Below are 24,317 nucleotides of genomic sequence, written 5' to 3'. Positions count from 1 at the left end.
TGACCCTTTCAATATTATCAGCTTATTTTTATACTTAAAGAATGCTCTACCAGCTGAAAGTATCAATTTTAAATTCTTGATTTATTAATTTTCACCTAACCTCACCTAAGTACACCCTTAAGCCAAAGTGTGCTGTTTTACGATTACGATAACGAGGTAATTTATTGTGCAAGAAGTTTGCTATGACCATATATTTTTTTTAATTGGTACGATGCATTTGCCGTTGAATGTTAATAGTAGATATACTAATCTTCTCCAACAGAGTTTCACTTTAATCATCTTGATTGCAGTGGTAATTAATAATGGTGTTGGCCTCTGATTTTTCTCAAGTATTTTAAAATCAAACTTAGTGCAAGAGGAATCAATTGCATCAAAATAGTAATAGATTGGTCTCATCATAATTAAGTAATTATATATTATAAAATTTTAACCCTGTTTCTATGATGAGTTTATTTCTAGATAATATCTTGGTGCGTGTGAAAAACGGAGGCAAAAGTGAAAGGTCTGATATTCTTATCAAATTATTATGAAAAATTGATTTTCTTGAAGGGGTTAGTTTGTTGAATGGTGATGATTTTATCTTGTTGCATAGTATCTTAGTGTGCTAACTTCTCCGTTGTTATTTGTTCTCGTTGTGTTGGCAACATGGCCTTAAAAAAGAAAACATGTTCTTGCTATCCTTGAAATCTATATTTTAATTGTCGTTATTTCGATGCCATAAGACTTCAATCTGATTTGTCTTATATTGATGATTTGTGTATCAGTTTTGTTCTACGGTAATTATAATTGAAACTTTTGGTTTTTAATCAATTTAGTAGTTTCTCCAGAAATATATGAATTAATTAGTTTTAAACAACTATAATAGTACGACTTTAAATTTTTCTTGGCACTCTCTATGAAATGTATACTCCACATAGATATAAGAAGATGTGGAATGAGTGTCAATGAAAAAACTCTCAATTCAAGTCACAATTTGTAAAAGTAAACCATTTAGGGCCACGGTAAGGTCTTCAATGCGGAGCCTTGGTTCAACCGAACAGCAAGCTATAAAGGTCCCAAAAAATGACTAGTGTAAATCCATTCGAACATTCAATAATTGGCTTCTAGTTTTTTTTTACATAGATAAGACCGTCGGTTTTCCTGTTTGTATCGTTTTGCACTAGTTATATTGAGGGTTTTATAATTTGCTGTTCGGTGTTAGCAGCCAATGTTCCGTGTTGAATGTCATATTTTGACCTATGATTATTTAAATTTTATACATTGTGACTTGGATAGAGAGTTGTCTCATCGGCACTTATACCACATCATATGTATATCATGTCTACCTGAATACTACCAGTACCTTTTTATTTAGTTCTTTGTATGTACAAGAACTATAAATAATTGTCGTTTTACAGACAAGCTCTCCATTTAATTTCGTGTTCATTGGCATCTGAATGCATATTTTGCAATACAAGTTACCTATTTTCACTTTTAGATTTTGAAAAAAAATTGACAGCAATGTCAGTATTTTGTGTTGTATTCGTGTGTAAGAGTAAGAAATTGTTTACAAAATTTGACGGACTACCCAGTCAAGATCCATTGACTGATGATCCATTATTCACGGTACGCGGTACCACTGTCAAGTTAAAAACTAATCTGGGGTCAAATATATATCTTAATTCTGTATGTGCAATTTTTTATGTTTTTTTTAGTTATAAAATCGAATATGGAAATGGGGAATGTGTCAAAGAGACAACAACCCGACCAAAGAGTAGACAATAGCCGAAGTCCACCATCGGAACTTCAATGAAGTGAGAAACTCCCGCACCCGGAAAAGTCCTTCAGCTAGGGGTCTTATCGTAAAATTGAGAAAGGAAATGGGGAATGTGTCAAAGCGACAACAACCCGACCATAGAGCAGACAACAGCCGAACACCACCAATGGGTCTTCAATGTAGCGGGAAACTTCAGCACCCGTAGATGTCCTTCAGCTGACCCCTTAACAAATATGTATACTAGTACAGTGATAATGGACGTCATACTAAACTCCGAATAATACACAAAAAATTAAAATTAAAAATCATACAAGACTAACAAAGGCCAGAGGCTCCTGACTTTGGACAGGCGCAAAATTGCGGCGGGGTTAAATATGTTTATGAGATCTCAAACCTCCCCCTATACCTCTAGCCAATGTAGAAAAGTAAACGCATAACAATACGCACATTAAAATTCAGTCCAAGAGAAGTCAGAGTCCGATGTCAGAAGATGTATCAAAAGAAAATAAATAAAATGACAATAATACTTAAATAACAACAGACTACTAGCAGTTAACTGACATGCCAGCTCCAGACCTCACATAAACTGATTGAAAGATTATGTCTTCATCATATTAATATCAGGTACGATCCCTCCCGTTAGGGGTTTAGTATTATACTATCATAAAATATATGAGAAGAACATAACCCGCGTCATGCCAACAACTGTTTTTCAAATAAATGTGTTTAGTCCGATGCACAGACCCTATAAGTGAATCAATATTTAAGCAAAGATATGCAATCTTTAATGACCTGACAACAGTATCGTAACTATATCCCTATCCCTTCTTCATAAGTCTGTTTAAAGGTTTTGTAAGCTTTTGAGGTGAATACTGACATTTTATTCTGACGTAGTACTCTTAACAAATATAAGTATTATTGACACTAGAAAAAATGTGTAAACTGTCAACTTTTGCAGCTTTTATTGTACCCACATATCAATGATAATTCATGTCAGCACACAGTGCTGACTATTGGGCTGGTGATACACTAAGAGAATTAAAACTCCACCAGGATTCCCAAGTAATGTCTCTATGAGATGCAACATCGAGATCATAACTGGGAACCAGTATGTAAACGAAATTAATTATCTATGAATATTATCTATATCTCCCCAAAAGAGGCGTGGTTTGAGAAACAGCTGTATTTACAAATTGCAACTGATAATCAAAGATGTGTCTCATCATCATTTTGTATAATGTTCTCGACAATAGCTTGTTTGGAGCATTTGAAAGACCACGGCTATAGAGAAAAATCTGATGTGCATATCAAGTTATTACGACAAAAATTTCATAATACGTAATTTTCTAATATTGACGGGTGCCACATGTGGAACAGGATCTACTTACCCTTCCGGAGCACCTGATATCACCCCTAGTTTTTGGTGGGGTTCGTGTTGCTTATTCTTTTGTTTTCTATGTTGTGTCATGTGTACTATTGTTTGTCTGTTTGTATTTTTCATTTTTAGCCATGGCGTTGTCAGTTTATTTTCGATTTATGAGTTTGACTGTCCCTCTGGTATCTTTCGTCCTTCTTTTGTTGTTATGATAATAATGATAATTAAAATGACTATTTTAAAATACAAGTTACATTAAAATGGACATTTCATTCTTCGTCCGTTTTGTACAATTCAGTGTTGAAACTTTTCCAAATCTTCGGAGTTGTCATTTTCATATATGTGTCAAAAGAAAGCGTTGATGATACATTATACAAATATGTTAATAACAAGGGGATTTGAAGGTCGGTTTCTAGCTAGCATAGAACTGGAATTCTTTGTTTTATAAGTTTGAAATGACTTCAGAGGAGCACTTAGATTATGGCATAATTTTATTTGCTCTTATGTAGCATGCTATAATATGTGAAACAAATATTAAAGAGATAGACAGGAAATTACTCAATTGTTATGCTATGTTTTATTATTTCATTTTTCCATTTAGATTGATATACCGATTGGTATTAATTCAGGATAATAACAGGGTTGGGAGCACAACAGGATTGTCCACCACAGCAAGACTGGTTTTGGGTAGTGTCCTCAATATTGCAAGTATCCTGACAATAGGAACCTTCAGCGCCATACTTTTTGCACATAAAACTCGCATCACCTGTCAAATAAAATGGAATATGGATAACATTAATTTTCCTTGATAATTTAATATAAGCATGCATTATTTAGGTAACCATAAATTTATTCTTGAAAATATTCCATTACTTTTGCATCCAATATTTTCGCTATCTGGAATATTGTTCGGGTTCATCGGCTTTATAGTGTGCATTTGAATAAAAGGTTAAATGTAAAAGATAAAGGTATTTAACTTTATGATTTCAACAATGAAGATTTTCTTCATTAATGTGTGAGTGGTCACTTTTTTATATTTCAGTTATAGTCTTGGCTTTTCCCCCTCTCCATCGAAAATGGATTTTATTTAGGCAATCATATGTACTAATGTCCAGAAATGGTTGATATATTATGGTAAGAATAATTTTGGGAGAATTTATCAAAGATATTTTACAGATTTCTACACTAGTATCGTGCTTACTTCATTAGCTCTTAATCTCTCTCTCTCTCTCTCTCTCTCTCTCTCTCTCTCTCTCTCTTCATATATCTACATATTAGTACTGGATTGGTTTTGTTTGGTTATCGTATTATTAATTAAAGGAGAGGGGCGAACTATATAAAGAAAAAGACTGCTGCGGTTATGTTTTTTTTTTTTGGTGTTTTCATTTACAAGTAATTAGAATATATGATTTTATTTGAGAGTTTCAAATACTTTTGCATTTGTAAAACTGAGCAATTGTTATGAATTTTAATCTTTATATTGTTATCAATTAAACAAGACGATCATGCATTTGATACAATTATCTATTTTATAATAATTTAATTTTGGATGTAACGCGTCTTTTGATTGGCTGACGTTATTTTGTTATGAGCCCATAGACATAATTTAGTCATGTGACCGTGACGTCATCAACGTTTTTTCATGGTTTTCTACGGTTTAAAATGGAATTTAGAATTAAATTATAAGAAATGACTGTAATATTTTTTCTGTCTATTCGAAATAACATAAAAATGTGGTGCACACTGTTAAATAACCCGCTACGCGCGTTATCCAGTGTGCACCAATTTTTTATGTTATTTCGAATAGACATATTACTCATAGACAGAAAAAAACATTACAGTCATTCCTTAATTAAACAAGAAGATCGTGCATTTGACACAATTATCTATTTTATATGAGTCGAACTTACATGGTGTGCAGCAGACTTGATCACCACAGCACAATGTAGGGTCTACTGTACCATCACCACCATCACACGTAGCGTTGCTTGGAATACAGGATGAACCTTCTGGACACATATCTAAAGTTTTGAAAATATAAGTAAATAAAGATAGTAGTATACCGCTGTTCGAAATTTAAAAATCGATTGAGAAAAAAACAAATCCTGGTTACAAACTAAAACTGATGGAAACACATCAAATATAAGATGAGAACTACGACAGAACAGGAACACTAAAATGTAACACACACAGAAACGAACTATGATATAACAATGGTCATTTCCCTGACTTGGTAAAGATTAAAATATAAAACTAGTAAAGATAATTGGTGGGCGAACATTAATAAATACACTTTACGACGTCTGCCTGGCACCAATAGTTAGACACAAATTGATTTATGCCATTATGTTTGCGAAAAAATACTCCCATATAGTTAAAAACAAAAATTTATAAAAACAGTTGTGATTTATTCAAGTCAAAATATTTCTCAAAAATAAGTCAGATTTCAGTAATTGTTAGAGCAAAAGTAGAGTAAAAGAAAACACCACTTAATATCTCTTTTATAAACTAGTGTTATTTAGAATGAATCGACGACTCCATGCATGAACATTTGTTAAAATAAAGTTTGAATTTCATTTTGATTCGTATCGTCTTAACATCTCTGAAGGAAATACTTGACAAGAATTATTGTTATTAAATTTCATTATTTAAACTTTGTTTTTGGAAGTATAATTCCGCTTGACTAACGTCTGCAAACATTTACTGTTACGATTTAACAAAATGTTATGTTGTTGAAAAAACTCACTCTTAGAGCTAATATAAAAACACTAATAGCACATGGCTAAACAGATACAAAAGAGGGACAAAAGATACCAAAGGGACAGTCAAACTCATCAATCTAAAACAAACTGACAACGCCATGGCTAAAAATGAAAAAAAGACAAACAAAAAACAAAAAACATGACACAACATAGAAAACTAAAGAATAAACAACACGACCACCCCCGCCCCCCCCCCCCCCCTCCCAAAAAAAAAACAAAGGTGCTCCGGAAGGGTAAGCAGATTCTGCTCCACAAGTGGCACCCGTCGTGTTGCTTATGTGATAACAAATCCGGTAAATAGTCTAATTCGGTAGGTCACATTCATGAAAGGGAAGGGGATTGTAGTTACGACGAAAGGAACATATCCGATATGTTACAAAATGTACAAAAATGCACAGAAAAAAACAAAGCAACAAAACATTACATCTAAAGTGTGGTGCAGTGATGTTGTATAAGTGTCAAAAGAAAAGCTGAACAATAGTTCTTGTATGTTTAAGGCGTGAGGATGAATGTCAATTATTTTTTTTCAATTAGACATAGAACAAACTAAGCGATTTAAGAATATGTAACAAAGGTTTTTCAACCAAAGTTTACACAGGTACAGAATATAAATTAATTTGTGAACAAACCCACGCTCTAAATCCAATAAAATTTGTTTGAACGTGTGTATTTTCACTTCTGCAGAATAATGAATTAAATTGGCATGCATTTAATATATTTCATTAAATTAAAACACTTCTATCTTTTTAAAATGATGCACATGTTGTTACTAATTCATTTATTATAATTGTAATGTATTGTATTCCGAAATTGACATATTTGACCTAGATACAACACCCGTTCATGTTGGCTGTTCCAACTTCTCCCTCTAAAAAATCACAGTGCCAGTTGTTTGCTTCTTTACACTAAAGTAATGGAGGTTCATGGAATAGCCTACACAAAAACGATCTACACTTATACACACCGGACATAGAAATTACCTTAATTGTCCTAATCAGAATCGAAATAATTGATGCAAGCTATACGTTATTGTAGTTTAAACATGGGTTGACATTATATTCGTGTTATGTTAGCCCTCACTATAGCTCGGGCAAAAAACAAAATCACGAATATAATGCCTACCCAAGTTAAAACTACAATAAAGTATAGCTTGCATCATTTATTTCTTAATAAACAGTAGGATTTTTAGCATGCACATGTAACTATGTAACGAAAATTTTTAAATTATACACATGAAAGTAATGAAAAGGTTTGCACCCGCATCTAAACAACAGAACGATACAGTTTCACAAATAGGTTAATTGAAAAAAGCTAGACGATTTCTATATAAATAGTTATCAAAGGTACCAGGATTATAATTCAGTATGACAGACGCGCGTTTCGTCTACATAAGACTTATCAGTGACGCTCATATCAAAATATTTATAAAGCCAAACAAGTACAAAGTTGTAGAGCATTGAGGATCCAAAATTCCAAAAAATTTTGCCAAATACATCTAAACATCTAAACAGAGACAATAACTTGTAACGATTCTAAACCAAACTTACCTGAAGACGATTGTTCTATTGCCCTATTAGACAAATGCCCACCAGAGGCCAATTGACACAGATACATATAAATAACAATTGTAGGTCAATGGAAGTTCCTAATAATGAGCAAAATCATAACACATGTGCACATCGGAATAAAACATGTGAATTAATTTTTAAAAAAAGAAGAGGGTGTATAATCCGATTAACATGGGGAAAAAAATTAAAGATGGTAACAAAGAAATATTATACTACAGGCTCCAGACTTTGGAGTTAACTTGTATTATATGAATAATTAACGTTCTTTAAACAAAATGATAATCATTTTCTAATCGCGAATAAGTTGAAGAAAATATTTACCGGTGCAATTGCAACAAGCCTTTGCTTGACAACAATTGATTTCTAGTTTTTCTTGTTCGCCTCCAGTCGTAGGACAGTCAGAAGAATCAGAACACATTCCTCCACGGCTAGTACATCCATTATTATCAACACCTGTCAAATAAAAAGCAATGTGGATAACATTAATTGTCCTTGATAATTTCATGTAAGCATGCATTATTTGGGTAACCACAAGTTTATTCTTTAAACATTTCATTATTTTTGAAGAAAAGGACAATAGAAAAAGAAAAAGAATGCTGCGGTAATGTTTCATTTTTATTGTATAGATTTACAAATAATTAGAATATGAATTTTTATTTAGGAATTTCAAATACTTTTGCATTTGTAAAACTTTCTATTTGCTATAGATTTTCAAAGTTTATATTGTTATCAATTAAACAAGAAGATCATGCATTTTGATACAATTATCCATTTTATATTAGTCCAACTTACATGGTGTGCAGCAGACTTGATCAGCACAGCACAATGAAGGATCCACTATGCCATTTCCACCATCACAAGTAGCGTTGCTTGGAATACAGGATGAACCTGATGGACACGTATCTTCAGTTTTGAAAATATAATCAAGGATTGAAACATAAAACTTTAAAAGATAATAAATGGGCGAACATTAATAAATACACTTTACGGTGTCAGTCTGACATCAATAGATAGACACGAATTGAGTTATGTCATACTTGAGAGAGAAAAAAATACTCCAATATATTTAAAAACATAAAAAAAAATTTTTTTAAAAGTTGTGTCAAAATATATCTAAAACATAATTCAGATTTCAATAATTATTAGAGCAAAAGTGGCATAAGTGAAAAATCCAAGTGTTTCTTTTATAAACGTGTGTTTTGTTGTTTTTTTTTTTTTTTTTATCTATAATTCATTTTGATTCTTAACATCTTAACATCTCTGCAGGAAAAACTTGCTGAAAATTATTATTATTGAATTTTAATATTTGAGCTTTATTTTCGGAAGTATTATTCCGCTTGACTTACTTCTGCACACTTTACTGTTTGACGATAAATTTTCCCCGATTTTACAAAATGTTTTGTTGTTGAAAAAAAACACTCACAGAGCCAATAAAAAACCACTAATTGCACATGCTGACTATGCGGTATGGACTTTGCTCATTGTTGAAGGCCGTACGGTGACCTATAGTTGTTTTAAAATGTCTGTGTCATTTTGGTTTCTTGTGGACAGTTTTCTCATTAGCAATCATACCACATCTACTTTTTTTATATAAAAAGATACAAAATGAAAAGAAAAGACAAAGCAACAAAACATTACATCTAAAGTGTGGAGCAGTGATGTTGTATAAGTGTCAAAACGCATGGCTGAACAAAAGTGCTGGTATGCTTACAGCTTGAGGATGAATGACAATAATTTTCTTCAATTAGACATAGAACCAAATCTGCGGTTTAAAAATAAGTGACGACGGTCTTTCAAAACAATGTTTTCACATGTACAGAATATAAATTATCAAAATAATCCACGGTAAGATAATTCACATTAACATTAAAGTATGTTAAACAAATCTGCAATTCTGTACATGAAAATAATCAAGAGGTTTTGTACCCTTAACAACGTGGAATGACAGTCTCATAATAATGCTAATTAACAAAAAAAAAGCTACAAACAGGGACAATAACTTGTAACGATTTTTAAGCAAACTTATTTAATAAATAATGCCGTTAGTTTTCTCGTTTGAATTATTTTACATTGTCATTTCGGGGCTTATTATAGCTGACTATGTGGTATGTGCTTGGCTCATTGTTGAAGGATGTACGGAGAGTTATAGTTGTTAATTTCTGTGTCACTTTGGTCTCGTGTGGAGAGTTGTATAATTGCCAATCATACCATCTCTTCTTTTTTTATATTTACTAAAGAAGGTTGTCGTCCTTACGTCGTAACTACAATCCCCTTCCCTTTCATGAATGTGACCTACCGAATTAGACTATTTACCGGATTTGTAATCACATAAGCAACACGACGGGTGCCACATGTGGAGCAGGATCTGCTTACCCTTCCGGAGCACCTGAGATCACCCCTAGTTTTTGGTGGGGTTCGTGTTGTTTATTCTTTAGTTTTCTATGTTGTGTCATGTGTACTATTGTTTTTCTGTTTGTCTTTTTCATTTTTAGCCATGGCGTTGTCAGTTTGTTTTAGATTTATGAGTTTGACTGTCCCTTTGGTATCTTTCGTCCCTCTTTTGTACGATTGCCAATAAGTCAACTACACACCAGGGGCTAATTGCCACAGATACATGTAACAAATATTTGTAGGTCAATGTTTGTCCCTAATAATGAGCAAAATCATAACAAATAGGCACACCGGAATAACAACAAGTGAATTAATTCAAAATAGAAGTTGTAATCAGAATAACACGGAAAACATTAGCAACGTTATGACGAAATATTAGATTGCTGGCTCCAAAATTTACAGTTAAATGACATTATATGGATAATTCCATTTCTGAAACAACATGATAATAATTTTCTACTCGCGAAAAAGTTGGTGAAAATACTTACCGGTGCACTTGCAACAGGCCTTTCCTTTGCAACAATTAACTTCGAGTTTCTCTTGATCGCCTCCATTCATAGGACAGTCCGACGAATTGGAACATATTCCTCCTCGCTCCGTACATCCATAATTAGCATTAACTATCATATAAAGGGAATATTAAATATTTAATATGAAATTCTTAACAAAGATCATGTATGTCAGCGTAAAATGATTTGAGGTTTTACACGCCAAGAAAAGGAAATATATGTAAAAAAAAAACATTTGACAAGAAAGTCAAAAGATATTATAAGAATGCTCGTCTGTATTACATGCCTTAATCAACTTAGTGCAAACGGTGACAAAACTCTTGTGAAATTTACTCATTTTAATCTTTCACTAGAAAAACCTGACCAATTGTAGCTAGTAAAATATAGAGAATAGGTTATCCACGATTAGTTAAGCCTGACCTTTTTGCAGATTTGTATTTATTTTATTGAAATAAATATAGCTTATTTTGATAAATATCTTAACCATTATAAGACAAATGTTGCATTAAATAAATAACCTACCAGTGTTGAAAATAACGAAGATGACACAAATCGAAAACATAAGCGTTTTTCTATATGCCATTCTGTTGAGGTATTGAATTTAGTCTTAATTCTAAATCTTGAAGTACCATACGTATCTTCAGCTTATCTAGATATACTTTGAATCTATTGTGTCATACATACTTATATATGTTCCTTTAAAAATCGCTTTTGTTTTTTTTTTTGTGTTTTTTTTTTCAGAAGGGGAAAACTGAAAATTTGAAGAAGAAAAAAACATTTAATTTGCGACAGAATATGTAAAGTAACTCGATTGAAATAAGAGATCAAAGACGAAGATCAGTCAGAGAGCAAACAATTCATTTACTTTAAAAATCAAAAGCATCTATAAACGTTTGATCAGAAATAGGCTTGAACAGATACTTTTGCATGCGTACTATTATCTAATTTTTCACGACAGAGACAGACGTCATGGACATGTAAAGTCCTTTGTTGACAAATAAAATTATGTAATGAATTATACGATACAAATATCAAAACAATGTGTGTTTCTTTGACATTTTGACCAGGAAGTGATTAATACTGATAATAATAGTAAACTAATAATAGGTATCACATATTTGTTACGAATACGTTAGGTTTTGCATATGTAATAACCTAAAAATTGCCCGGTGCAAACAAGAGGTTATTTGTTATTGTGTCCTGATTCCAAATGACGTAATGTCATTGCGTCCTTAACGATAATAACTAACTTCGCCACAGTTATGCCAAAATTATTGCTTTTATGTAGTACTATATTTAAAAATAAGTAGAATGTTACAATACATTTGTATACAGTAAATGATAAAACAAAATATGGAAAATGTGATAAATCTGTTTCGATTTTAACTTTTGAAGTTAATCAGAACGTTTTTCTCTTTTCTGCAGAACTTAAATATGTGATACATAGATTATAACATGTCTTTTCCATATTGGCCCTGGTATCATCCCTCGCCCCATATCGGCCCTCGGCTTTAGCCTCTGGTCGATATGGGAGTCTCAGGATGATACCAGGGCCAATATGGAAAAGGGCATGTTATAATCTATACGTATTTACACATTGGATATCGTTACATAATAATAATTTAAAATATAATTTGACGACAATTTCCTGGTCTCACTGGGTGTTTTCTCCCCGTTTAATATCAAAATACATTGCCCCAGCCATGTGTACCGAGTGTTGATAAAATTGAGGATCGCCCATCCTATTTAAATAAAAAAGTGATAACAAATAAAACCAACCCAGCACTGATATATAAATATAGATTTAGAACTAATGAAGTAACCACGATACACTAGTGTAGTAGTCTGTGATATATCTTTGATAAATTCTTTAGAAATTTCTCTTATCAACAATTTCTGGACATAAGTACATATGACTACCTGAAATAAAATTCATATTCGATGTAGAGGGGAGAAGTGCCAAGACTATGACTGAAATATGAAAAAGTGACAACTCACACATTAGGGAAGAAAATCTACATTGATGAAATCATAAAACTGAGTATCTCTATTTTTGATATTGTATCTGCTATTCAAATGCACAATATAATGCTTTGAAACCCGAAACATATTCTAGATAGGGAAAATACTGGACGCAAAAATAATGAAATTATTTCAAGGAATAAAATTATGATTACCTAAATAATGCATGCTTATAGGATATTCTCAAGGAAAATTAATGTTAACCATATAACTTTTTATTGGACAGGTTTTACGAGTTCTATGTGCAAAAAGAACGGCAATGAAGGCTCTTATTGTCAGGTTTCGTGCAATGATGGGGACATTGACCATGGCCTCTCTTGTTGTGGTCAATCCTGTTTAACCCCGCAGAATTGTTGTCCCAAGTCAGGAGCCCATGGCCTTTGTAAGTCTTATTTTGTATTTTTCGTTTATCTATATGTTTTGGAGTTTAGTGTGAAGTCCATATTCACTGAACTAGTACACAGTTATGTTAAGGTGCCATCTGAAGGTGGGATTTTTTTCGCTGCGCGGAAGACTCATAGGTGGTCTTCGGCTGTTGTCTGCTCTTTGGTCGGATTGTTGTCTCTTTTGAATGTTCCCAATTTCGATTCTCAATTTTATCAACACTTGGTACACAATTCTGGCTGGGCCGATGTATCTTGATATCAAAAAGGGAGAATCTACCTAGTTGGATAAGGAAACTGTCGTCAAATGATATTTTAAATTATTATGTAATGGTATCTAATATGAAAATACCTACTATTATTTTCAATATTAATCACTTCCTGTTCAAAATTTTAAAGAGAAAAACAAAATCTTTGATTTTTGTATCGTAACATTCATTACATTATTTATAAACTCAACCAAGGACTTTACTATGTCCATGACGTGAACAAATATATAATAGTATAATAGTACGCATGCACAAGTATCTATTCATGCTCATTTTTGATTAAACGATTGTATATGCTTTCGTGAGTAAATGAACTGTATACTGTCTGACTGATTTTTATCTTTGATATCTTATTTCAATCGAGTTTTGTTTAGATCTTCTGCCGCTGATGTTGTTTATTGCAAATTGTCAGTTTTCCTTTTCTAACAAAACAAAAAAAAAAACAAAAAAAACGAGAGCTAGTTTTTAGAGGTACATATGCAAGTATGTATGATACAATAGATTCAAATTACAGTATATCTAGATAGACTAAAGATAAGTATTGTACTTTAAGATTGAGTCCTATTCCAGAAGAGAATGGCAGACATAAAACGCTTATGTTTTCGATTTTTGCCATCTCCGTTATTTTCAACACAGGTAGGTGATTTATTCAATGAAACATTTGTCTTATAATAAGAAAGATATTTATCATGATAAGCTATATTTATTTTAGTAAAAAGACCCAAAAAAACTACAGAAATGTCAGGCTTAACTCCTCGAGAATAACCTAATCTCTTTATTTCACTAGCTAAAAAAGAGGGACGAAAGATACTAGAGGGACAGCCAAACTCATAGATTGAAAATAAACTGACAAACAGACAAATAATAGTACAGAAGACAAGACATAGAAAACTAAAGACTTAGCAATACGAACCACACCAAAAAATGGGATTGATCTCTGAAGGTGCTCCGGAAGGGTAAGCAGATCCTGTTGCACATGTGGCACCCGTCTTGTTGCTTGTGTTTTTACAAATGCGGTAAAAAAAAGTCTAAATATAGGTCAAGTTTTTCTATTGACAATTGAAAATTGGTAAGATTTCGTATGATTTTGTCACCTTTTGTATTTAGTTGATTTAGGCCTGTCATACAGATAAGAGAACACATTTATCATGACTCATTCTTGTAATATCTATTGACGTGTTTGTTAAATAATGTTTTTACATTTCTTTTTTAGGTACGAAAATCTTAAATCAGTTTACGCTGACATACATGCTCTTTGCTAAGCATTTCATATCAAATATTTAATATTCCCTTTATATGACAGTTAATGCTAATTATGGATGCACTAAGTGTGGAGGAATATGTTCCGATTCTTGGGATTGTCATACGACTGCAGGCGAAAACTAAAAGTTAATTGTCGTTATGCAAAGGGTTGCAGCAAGTGCACCGGTAAGTATTTTCACCAACTCTTTAGTGAATAGAAAATGATTATCATTTGTTAAGAAATGGAATTATCCATATTATCTCATTTAACCTTATAGGTAAACGTCTGCAATGCAATTTCCCATAGGAACTCCTGTTATGGCTAAAATTGTACTACATTTACTATGAAGTTTTGAATCTTTTTTATCCTAGAATACAAAACTGATATACATTACTATTTTTTCCAAAGGTCAAAATATAGGGTTGTGCGTCATATTTTCAACATATGCCCCAGTCTCTATGGTGAACCTAATATCTAATATTTCGTTGTTACCATCTTTAAAGTTTTACCATGTTATTCTGATTACGCATCCTCCTTTATTTTTAATAAATTCACATGATTTCCCGGTGTGCATATATATGCATATGTTATGATTTTGCTAATTATTAAGGACATACATTGTCCTACAATTGTTTGTACCATGTATCTGCGTCAATTGTCCTCTGGTGGGTAGTTGTCCAATTTGTCAATAGTACAATCTCCTTTCTTAAGATTTACTTTAAAATTGTGACATTGTCTCTGTTTAAATAGAAATAGTCTTTCAATTAACCTTCTTCTAAGACTGTACTTATACGTTGTTCAGTGTAAAATCCTCTTCATTACTTTCATGTGTATAATTTTTGAACTTGTTTGTAGCAGGCTTTTATGGTAATGCTAATCATCTTGCTGTGGATGATTCCTACATTATATATATATATATTCCGTACCGGTGAACACATTTTTTTGAAAGACCTTCGTCACATATTCTTAAATCGCGCATTTTTTTTTTTTTTTTTTGTCTTATTAAAGAAATTATTGAAGTGCATCCTCAAGCTATAAGCATACCAGCTTTTAATTCTATCCTGCATTTTGACACTTATATACCATCACCACCAACACTTTCGATGCTGATTTGTTTTGTTTTTTTGTGTTTTTTTTTTGGGGGGGGGGGAGGGGTGTCTTTTGTATCTTTTGGCATTGTTCAATTAGTTTTTTATAAGCGCTCTGAGTGTTTTACTTTTATAGTAAAGTTGGGGAAAATATTTCTTTATACAGTAAGCGTGTCTAGACGTAAATCAGTAGCTATCATACCCCCGAAAGTCAAGTTCAAATATTAAACTTGTTTCGATGCAAAGAGTCCCCGATACACATACTTAAAGAAATATTTTTTTAATGCCACTTTTGTTCTAACAACTACTGAAATCCGACTTAATTTCCAGAAATATTAGGAATTGCAGAATCACAACTTATAGGTTGTTTTTGCGTTTAACTATATTGGCATTTTTCTCTCTCGCACGAATGATGACAACAATCAATTTGTGTGTTTCTATTGGTGCCCAGCAGACGTCGTAAAGTGTATAAAATAATGTTCACCCACTTATTATTTTTACACGTGTTATGTTACAATCTTTACTCATATTTTCAAAACTTTAGATACGTGTCCAGAAGGTTCATTCTGTATTCCGAGCAACGCTTCGTGTGATGGTGGTAATGGCATAGTAGATCCTTCATTGTGCTGTGGTGATCAAGTCTGCTGCACACCATGTAAGTTCGACTCATATGAAATAGATATATATATGAGACAATATCTGAAAAAGTCAAATTTTTGGCAATAAGAAAAAAACCAAAAAAATGTCTTTATCCCGGTATTTTAATAGCACAAATCATAGAACACACATTGAGGATCTAGGAACTGTTGTCTGTAATTCAAACAATTCTTAAATGTGGTAACAACATGAACAATGGCAATTTTAAAAATGGTAAAAAAAAAATCCAGTTCTTTCCTGTTACCTTTAGTGAATCAATTTTAAAACGTTTTTAATGGGAACAAGGAATAAGTTGAAGACACCATTTATGGTTTACTAGTATAATAGTTGATTAAATACCAATTATTGATTTTAGCATTTTCAATACAAAAGGTTTAGAAATATACTAAAATATAGTCAGATATGTCAATAACATGAAAGAAACTTGAGTAACAGGACAACGGTAACAGGACAGAGTTGGTAACATAGAGGATTCTTTTGTCCAAAAAATGCTTTATTTTATAGTTTTAGAAAAATACATCATTTCAGATTGGTCACAATTAGAAGATAACAGCAAGCAATGTCATTTATCCTTTGAAACTGTATTTGCAAGATGAAAAATCTGCCTAGGTAATGAAAAATTCTAAAATAAATTCCTTTCTGTTACTATCTACTATACTAGAATTGCACAATGTTCTCTGCTGTTATCAAGAGCAAAAAAACTATTTTTTCATTCAATATACTGTATACTATTTTGAAATTTATTTAATATGGTGATGATAACTTATATTAAATGAAATGGTTGGCATATATTAGATTTACTTTTTGATTCATCAGTGAAATTGTCTTTAGCATCCTTCCTGTTACTGATTATGGTTATGCTGTTACTTTTTATCAAGTAACATGTCAAAACGTAACAGAAAGGAATTACGCAATACTTTTTGTTAATTTAATCGAATTGTGTAGAAGTTTACTTCTATCTACATATCAATTTGATCAGATAATATAAAAACACATGTACTGTTATAGTTCTGACAATGAAATATTATCAGAAGGTACACAAAAAGGCTGTAACAGGAGAGAACAACAAAATTATTTTTCTCTAAATTGTGATCTTTGGGGAGTCCGGTTTTTTCAAACTGGCTGCTATTCACCTAAACATATGGAGTCATACATTCAGGAAATGATGCTCTTCACGTTGCATTACAAGAAATAATGTTTCGGTCTTTCAAACGTGTCCACAGATGGAAAAAAAGGTAACAGGAGGAAAATTACCCCTGGGGACCGGATTTTAAATGACCTTTAAAAATGCCAAATTTTCTTACATGCTTTAGTTTTTGTATATAATCTATCAGATTTGTAAAAATCGGAAGGCTGTTTACCTATATTCTTTGAATGATTTAATTTTCAGAAAATAACAGGGGACAACCTGATGGGGGAGGGGGGGGGGGGGTTGATCATTTAAATTATAATATTTTATTAGAAGAAATATTAAAGAGAATGTTTAATTGGGTGCAATTGGTGCATTATATACTTTATTACAACTTAACCAAAAATTCGAGTAATCAAGAGTAAATTTTCTTAAATATTACAACAAATGGTCCAAACATTCTGTTCGAATTATCCGACAATTCGACTTACCGTATTCCTCGTATTAAACGCCCAGGGCGCTTACAAAATTCCAAAGAGGTAGCACTTATTGAAATTGACAAAACCCGGAATTTTTACCGCTTCGAAACTGTTTCTGGAGTAAAATTATCATTTAAATTGTGTTTCCAGTTTGAAACTCATGCCACAAACAGAAACATACTGACGTCTCTACGCAAAAAACGATACTTTTAAAGGGCTCTTATTAATTTTTTGTTGGAAAACTAGGTACGGGGTGCTTATAGTGGCAGTGGTGCTTAATACGAGGAATACGGTACATGTGTTCGAGATAACGAGAGTCGACTGTATTTTCAAGGTTTAAACACTAGGCCTTGTAGTTTCAGAGGACAAGACTTTAGTTTTATTTCTACCAATCAGAAGCAAGAATTTCCCATGGCGACCATTTTTGAAATCAAATCGGCATAAAATGAGGAATATTTGTATAGGACCTCCCATACACCATTCCCACCAAGTTACAGTTTAATGGGAATTGTAGTTTCAAAGGAAAACATTTTTTGATTTCGACCAATCAGAGACAGGTACTGCCCATGGTCACGGTAATGGTGGCTATGTTTGAGGTTGAATCAACACGAAATCTTTGTACAGGACTTCCATACATCATTCCTACCATTTTAGTTACAGTTACTGAATATACTTTGACAGGAGATGATTTTAAATTTTGAAAAAAGAATTGCCCATGGCATTATTGGCTGCCATGTTTGATTGCACAAAATGTGAAATCTTTGTAGAGAACCTCCCATATTTCATTCCTACCAAGTAACCGTTCAATAGGCCTTGTAGTTTCAGAAACAATTTTGTTTATTTCGACAAATCAGAAACAAGTATTGCCCGTTGTGGCCATGTTTGAAAATCTAATCGGCACAAAATGAGGAATCTGTTTAGAGGACCCTCCATACACATTCCTGCAAAATTTGGTTCCAATTGACCAAGCAATTTTGAAGTAGAAGATTAAAAATGTGAAATTTTTACAGACGGAGGACTGACAACAGATGACGGATGTCAAGTGATGGCAAAAGCACAATGTTAAATTATGTTCCGCCAAGACTCGCCGCGATATAGCCTTTTTGTGCTAATGCGGCGTAAAGCAACCAACAATCAATCAATCAATGTTCCGCCAAGGTGGCCGTCAAAACATTGTGGAGGACCATCATAGGTTCATTCATGTATAATGTTGATTCAATCTGTGTAGCCGTTTCTGAGGGGAAAAAAAACTGTGTTCCGCTACGGCGACCGTCTTGAATTTTTTGGATTGACACAAAAATCTTAAAATTTGTGAAGGACCATCATAGGATCATTCATACATAATACCAGTTCAATCTCTGTAATGGTAATTGGTATCTGAGAAGAAGCTGTTTAACATCCCGTTAGGGTCCAATGTTAAATTATGTTCCGCCATAGCAGACATTCTGGATGTTGGATAGATGCCAAAAACATATTTTTCATGTAGAACCAATATCTGATTATTCATGCATAATATCAATTCATTGCTAAAAAAAGGCTTCGGAAAATAACTTGTTTATTATATGTATTTCCCATAGGATTCTATGTTAAGCTATGTTTCGTGGTGGCGGCCATCTTAGAAATTGGTAAAAGTCAACGAACACAAGTTTTTTTTAATTGTCAAATTTTCTATTTTTAGTAACGGTGGCGGTCATGTTTGAAAGTTGTTGGGGTCATCAACCAAAATTCTTAAAGGGACTAATAAGTGTATCATTTACCCCAATTTTGGTAGCAAAAATTGATCCATTAAATGATTTTATAGAATTTTTTTATTGAATTTTTTATTGATTTTACCCCTATATTTTTTTGGTAGCCATGACGGCCATGTTGGATGACAGGCTGGAACATTGGATACAATTTTGAAAGTAGACACCCTAAGGATGATCATGGCCAAGTGTGGTTCTAATTGGCCCAGTGGTTTCGGAGGAGAAGATCTTTGAATTTTTTTTATATATTTTTGTCAATTTTTCTGCAGCCGCAGTGGCCGTGATCGTATGGTAGTTCGTCAAATCTTACCTGTCTGATCACTAGCCTATCACCTCTAGGTGTGGGTTCGAGCCTTGGTTGGGCAATCACAAAATAAAGGTTCGATTTTCGTGCCATATGTGATAAGGTTTGTCAGTTTCCTGCCGCAGGTCGGTTGTTTCCTCCGGGTACTCCGGTTTCCTCCACCTATAAAACTGACCGACATGAAATTACCCTTATGGTGTAGAAAGTGACGTTAAAACCCCATCAAACAAACAAACAAACATCAATTTTTCTATTTTTAGTAACGGTGGCGGCCATGTTTGAAAGCAGTTGAGGTCATGAACCAAAATTCTTAAAGGGAATCATACCGGTAAGTGTATCATTTACCCCAATTTTGGTAGCAATTGGTCTATAGAATTTTTTATTGATTTTACCCCTATGTTCTATTTATAGCCACGGCGGCCATGTTGGATTACCGACCAGAACACCATTAAATAATTTTGAAAGTAGACACCCTTAGGATGATTATGGCAAAGTTTAGTTCCAATTGACCCAGTGGTTTCAGAGGAGAAGATTTTTTAATTTAAAAAAAAAATTGTCAAATTTTCTATTTTTAGTAACAAAGGCGGCCATGTTTAAAAGCGGTTGAGGTCATCAACCATAATTCTTAAAGGGAATCATAAGTGTTTCATTAACCCCAATTCTGGTAGCAATTGGTCTATTAAATGATTTTATAGAACTTTTTTATTGATTTTACCCCTATGTTTTATTTATAGCCATGGCGGCCATGTTGGATGACCGGCCGGAACATCGGATATAATTTTGAAAGTAGACACCCTTAGGATGAATATGGATATGTTTGGTTCCAATTGACCCAGTGGTTTCAGAGGAGAAGATTTTTGAATTTTTTTTTTAAATTGTCAAATTTTCTATTTTTAGTTACGACAGCGGCCATGTTTGAAAGCGGTGGGGGTCAACAACCATAATTCTTAAAGGGAATCATAAGTGTATCATTTACCCCAATTTTGGTAGCAATTGGTTCATTAAATGATTTTATAGAATTTTTTACCGAATCTTTTATTGTTTTTTACCCCTATGTTCTATTTATAGTGACAACGGCCATGTTGTTTTGTCGGCGGGGTCATCGGATACAATTTTGAAAGTAGACCCCTAAGGATGATCATGGCCAAGTTTGGTTCCAATTGGCCCAGGGGTTTCAGAGGAGAAGATCTTTTTATAAAAGTTTACGGCTGACGACGACTTTACATCTCCAGCGCTTGACTTTACATATCCAGCGCCAGACTTAACATCTCCAGTGCTTGACTTTACATCACCAGCGCTTGATTTTACATCTTCAGCGCTTGACTTTACATCTCCAGCGCTTGACTTTACATCTTCAGCGCTAGACTTTACATCTCCAGCGCTTGATTTTACATCTACAGCGCTTGACTTTACATCTCCAGCGCTTGACTTTACATCTCCAGCGCTTGACTTTACATCTCTAGCGCTAGACTTTACATCTCCAGCGCTAGACTTTACACATCTTCAGCGCAGGACTTTAAAAGACACTTTATCATCTGTGTGAGACCAACAGGGCTCCGTAGATATCCGTATGTTGAAAGGGGAAGAACAGTCAAAAGGATTTGCCGCTATTTATTAACTATGTAACTACCGAAACTAACGTTACATATTCTTCATGAATGGATATAGGAAGGTGTGGTGTGAGTGCCAATGAGACAACTCTCCATCCAAATAACAATTTAAAAAAAAGTAAACCATTATAGGTCAATGTACAGCCTTCAACAGCCTTGGCTCACACCGAACAACAAACTATAAAGGGCCCCAAAATTACTAGTGTAAAACCATTCAAACGGGAAAACCAACGGTCTAATCTATATAAAAAAAAACGAGAAACGAGAAACAAGTATAAATTACATAAACAAACGACAACTACTGTACATCAGATTCCTGACTTAGGACAGGTGCAAACATTTGCAGCGAGATTAAACGTTTTAATGGATCCAAACCTTCTCCCTTTTTCTGAAACAATAGCATAACATCACAACATAGAAAAACACATGATAAAATATCAATTGGCAGGCCTAACTCAATCACCGTATGGCGGAACAATACAAATCTTTTGATTGACGAATGAAACATCGCCTCATCGCACAATGATATGTTCATAAAGTTTCACCAAATGCATAGTTACCAAAGTCACTACTTACATGGTATGCTTCAAATTCTATTAGTTGTAAAATGTCAACAGATAAGAAGTGGATTTAATAGCACATACATGTAAACTGACCAATTGAAAGTGTTTTATGATAGTCGAGCCGGTTCTTTTTCTTCAAACATTCCGAACGTACTATACGTCAATGATCTTTTCCTTTACAAAGTCTTAAGGATGTTCCCTTGTCATGTTTTTGGATTTTTGTCAGATTTTTAGAATCCTCTGGTTTTATGCATTTGAATGCCTTAAACAAATTTGACCGTTGACCCCCATTTTTCTTTTGATAAATCTTTTATATGTATGATTATAAACCATCTGTAAAAGTCTTATAAAATTGTTGTTATTTTTTAATAGATTTTGAGCGCTTTAACTTGTCAATGATAAAGCAATGAAAAATCAAAAGAGATCATTTCCCCGCCAAATTTTCAAAGGCTAATATCTCGAAAACAAGCACATTGACCTATATTTATATTTTGCTTTTTTGGTTCCTTTATTAAACTCCTATCAGTATATACTAGTAATATGACAAGCGTGTTATTTTGAAACTGAGTAGCGAACTTCCTTATCGTACCATACGTATTTAGTTGAACAATTGACATGGAACTTTTTATTTAAACACATCAAACGAATGGAAAACAACTGTCTTATTCCTGACCTAGTACAGGCGTTTCCTCATATAGAAAAGGATGGATTAAACCTAGTTTTAAGTTAGATAAACCTCTAATGAAATGAGTCATATATAATTCGATTATATTTACAACAATGTGTGAGCAAAACAAAAAGACATTTCTATTTGTATCAATCTGATGAGATAATCCTTTTTCAACTGATTTGTATAGTTCGTTCTAATGTTGTGCTGTTACATCATTGTCCCAGGTTATGAGGAAGGTTGGACCCCACTAACATGTTTAACCCCACCACATTCTTTATGTATGTGCATGTTCCAAGTCAGGAAGGAGCCTGTAATTTAGTGGTTGTCGTTTGTAAATGAGTTACTTATTTATTTTTCGTTCATTTTTGTATATAAATTAGGCCGTTAGTTTACTCGTTTGAATTGTTTTACATTTGTCATATATGGGCCATTTATAACTGACTCTGCGTTATGGGTTTTGTTCATTATTGAATGCCGTACGATGACCTTTAGTTGTTAATTTCTGTGTTAATGGATATCTTCTGGAAAGTTGTCTCATTGGAAATCATTCCACACCTTCATTTTTATAATACTAGTAGGTAAAAAGGTCAGACATTGGGGTACTCCAGTCAACATTATGTTTTAATCTTAATCACTTCATAAAAAAAAAAAACAACCAATGCAACAAGTAAAACAAAATGACATAAAGACAGAAACTCTAAAGACAAAGTACATGAGCAAAAATGAAATACAAGAACATCAAAAATACCGTAGCACAATAACAAATTGGCGAGATGTATAAATACGTAGCCACGGAAAAAGTATACATGTATTACAAAAAGATGACTGACTTAGTTGTAAACTTTTAAGGTTAAAACTATACAAAGACAAATAAAAAGAACTTTATAACACGAAATTAAGATAATAAACAACGTCAGTACTTAGAATCTATACATCAAGACCATTATGTATTATTTGTGAATGTGATACGGAACATTTATCATCAAGGTTTTGGTATCTTCCGATGAACCTTGTTAAGTAAAAGGACAAGACGTGTATTGACATAACCCTGGTTCGTGAACTTTCTTCTCAGACACTGGTGACGTTGTATAAAGTCTGAGTAGTAGCTGAAAGCTATGGAATACCTAATGAGTTTGGAAATGTATATCCCATATGCAGGTGAAGTTGGTATATTGCTTCTAAAACACAAAAGGTCCCGCAATTACAAATGTAAAACAATTCAAACGAGAAAACTAACGGTCTGGTTAATGAACAGAACAAAAACGAAAAACAAATATGATAATTAGTTAACCTTTAACTTACATCACCAATGGTCAATATGAAGTGACAGTTTAAAAATATATGTTAAAATATGTTTTTGTTCCAACTTTCGCGGTATACTTTAAATGAAAATGTGGTACTGTGAAATCATTACAATGTCAGGTTACGGTTTTTGTTTGAGCTGGTTTGTCATGCAGTCAAGTTTTATAACTTGAAAACATAGAATTTATATTCATTACGGGTACGACATAGAAAACACATCATAATTTTACTTTAAAATACGACGTTCTGCTTATAATAAATTTAGACAGCAACCAACCATCGAAGAGTTGTTGCTTAAAAATAAGCATTATAATATATTATATGAATTCCAAATATAATAAGATGAACACGCTGAATTCGAAGTTTTATAGTTCGTTCAACAGTTGTGTATCTGAGTCATTAAATGAAAACTCTTCCAACAATAAAATGTTATTAATGTAAATCGGCATTGAACGGCTTCAAAAAGACAGACGAAAGATACCAGAGGGACAG

The 24,317-nt window shown here is 33.1% G+C and overlaps 1 protein-coding gene across 1 annotated transcript; it reads right to left on the bottom strand.

Annotated features, from left to right (window-relative positions):
- Window positions 1–3,693: 3,693 nt before the first annotated feature.
- LOC143057686 (uncharacterized) lies at window positions 3,694–10,466 on the bottom strand. Its single transcript, XM_076231042.1, has 5 exons — window positions 10,341–10,466; window positions 8,254–8,364; window positions 7,783–7,914; window positions 5,042–5,152; window positions 3,694–3,897 (listed from the first exon to the last, which is right to left on the bottom strand). Exons 1-5 carry the CDS (start codon window positions 10,408–10,410, stop codon window positions 3,752–3,754), a joined length of 570 nt encoding a protein of 189 aa, XP_076087157.1. The 5' UTR covers window positions 10,411–10,466; the 3' UTR covers window positions 3,694–3,751.
- Window positions 10,467–24,317: the final 13,851 nt, after the last annotated feature.

This window comes from Mytilus galloprovincialis, chromosome 13 (genome assembly GCF_965363235.1).
Source record: "Mytilus galloprovincialis chromosome 13, xbMytGall1.hap1.1, whole genome shotgun sequence".
Classification (NCBI taxonomy): domain Eukaryota; kingdom Metazoa; phylum Mollusca; class Bivalvia; order Mytilida; family Mytilidae; genus Mytilus; species Mytilus galloprovincialis.
The sequence above is the reverse complement of the archived record's forward strand: the minus strand, read 5'-3'. Positions and strand labels throughout refer to the sequence as shown.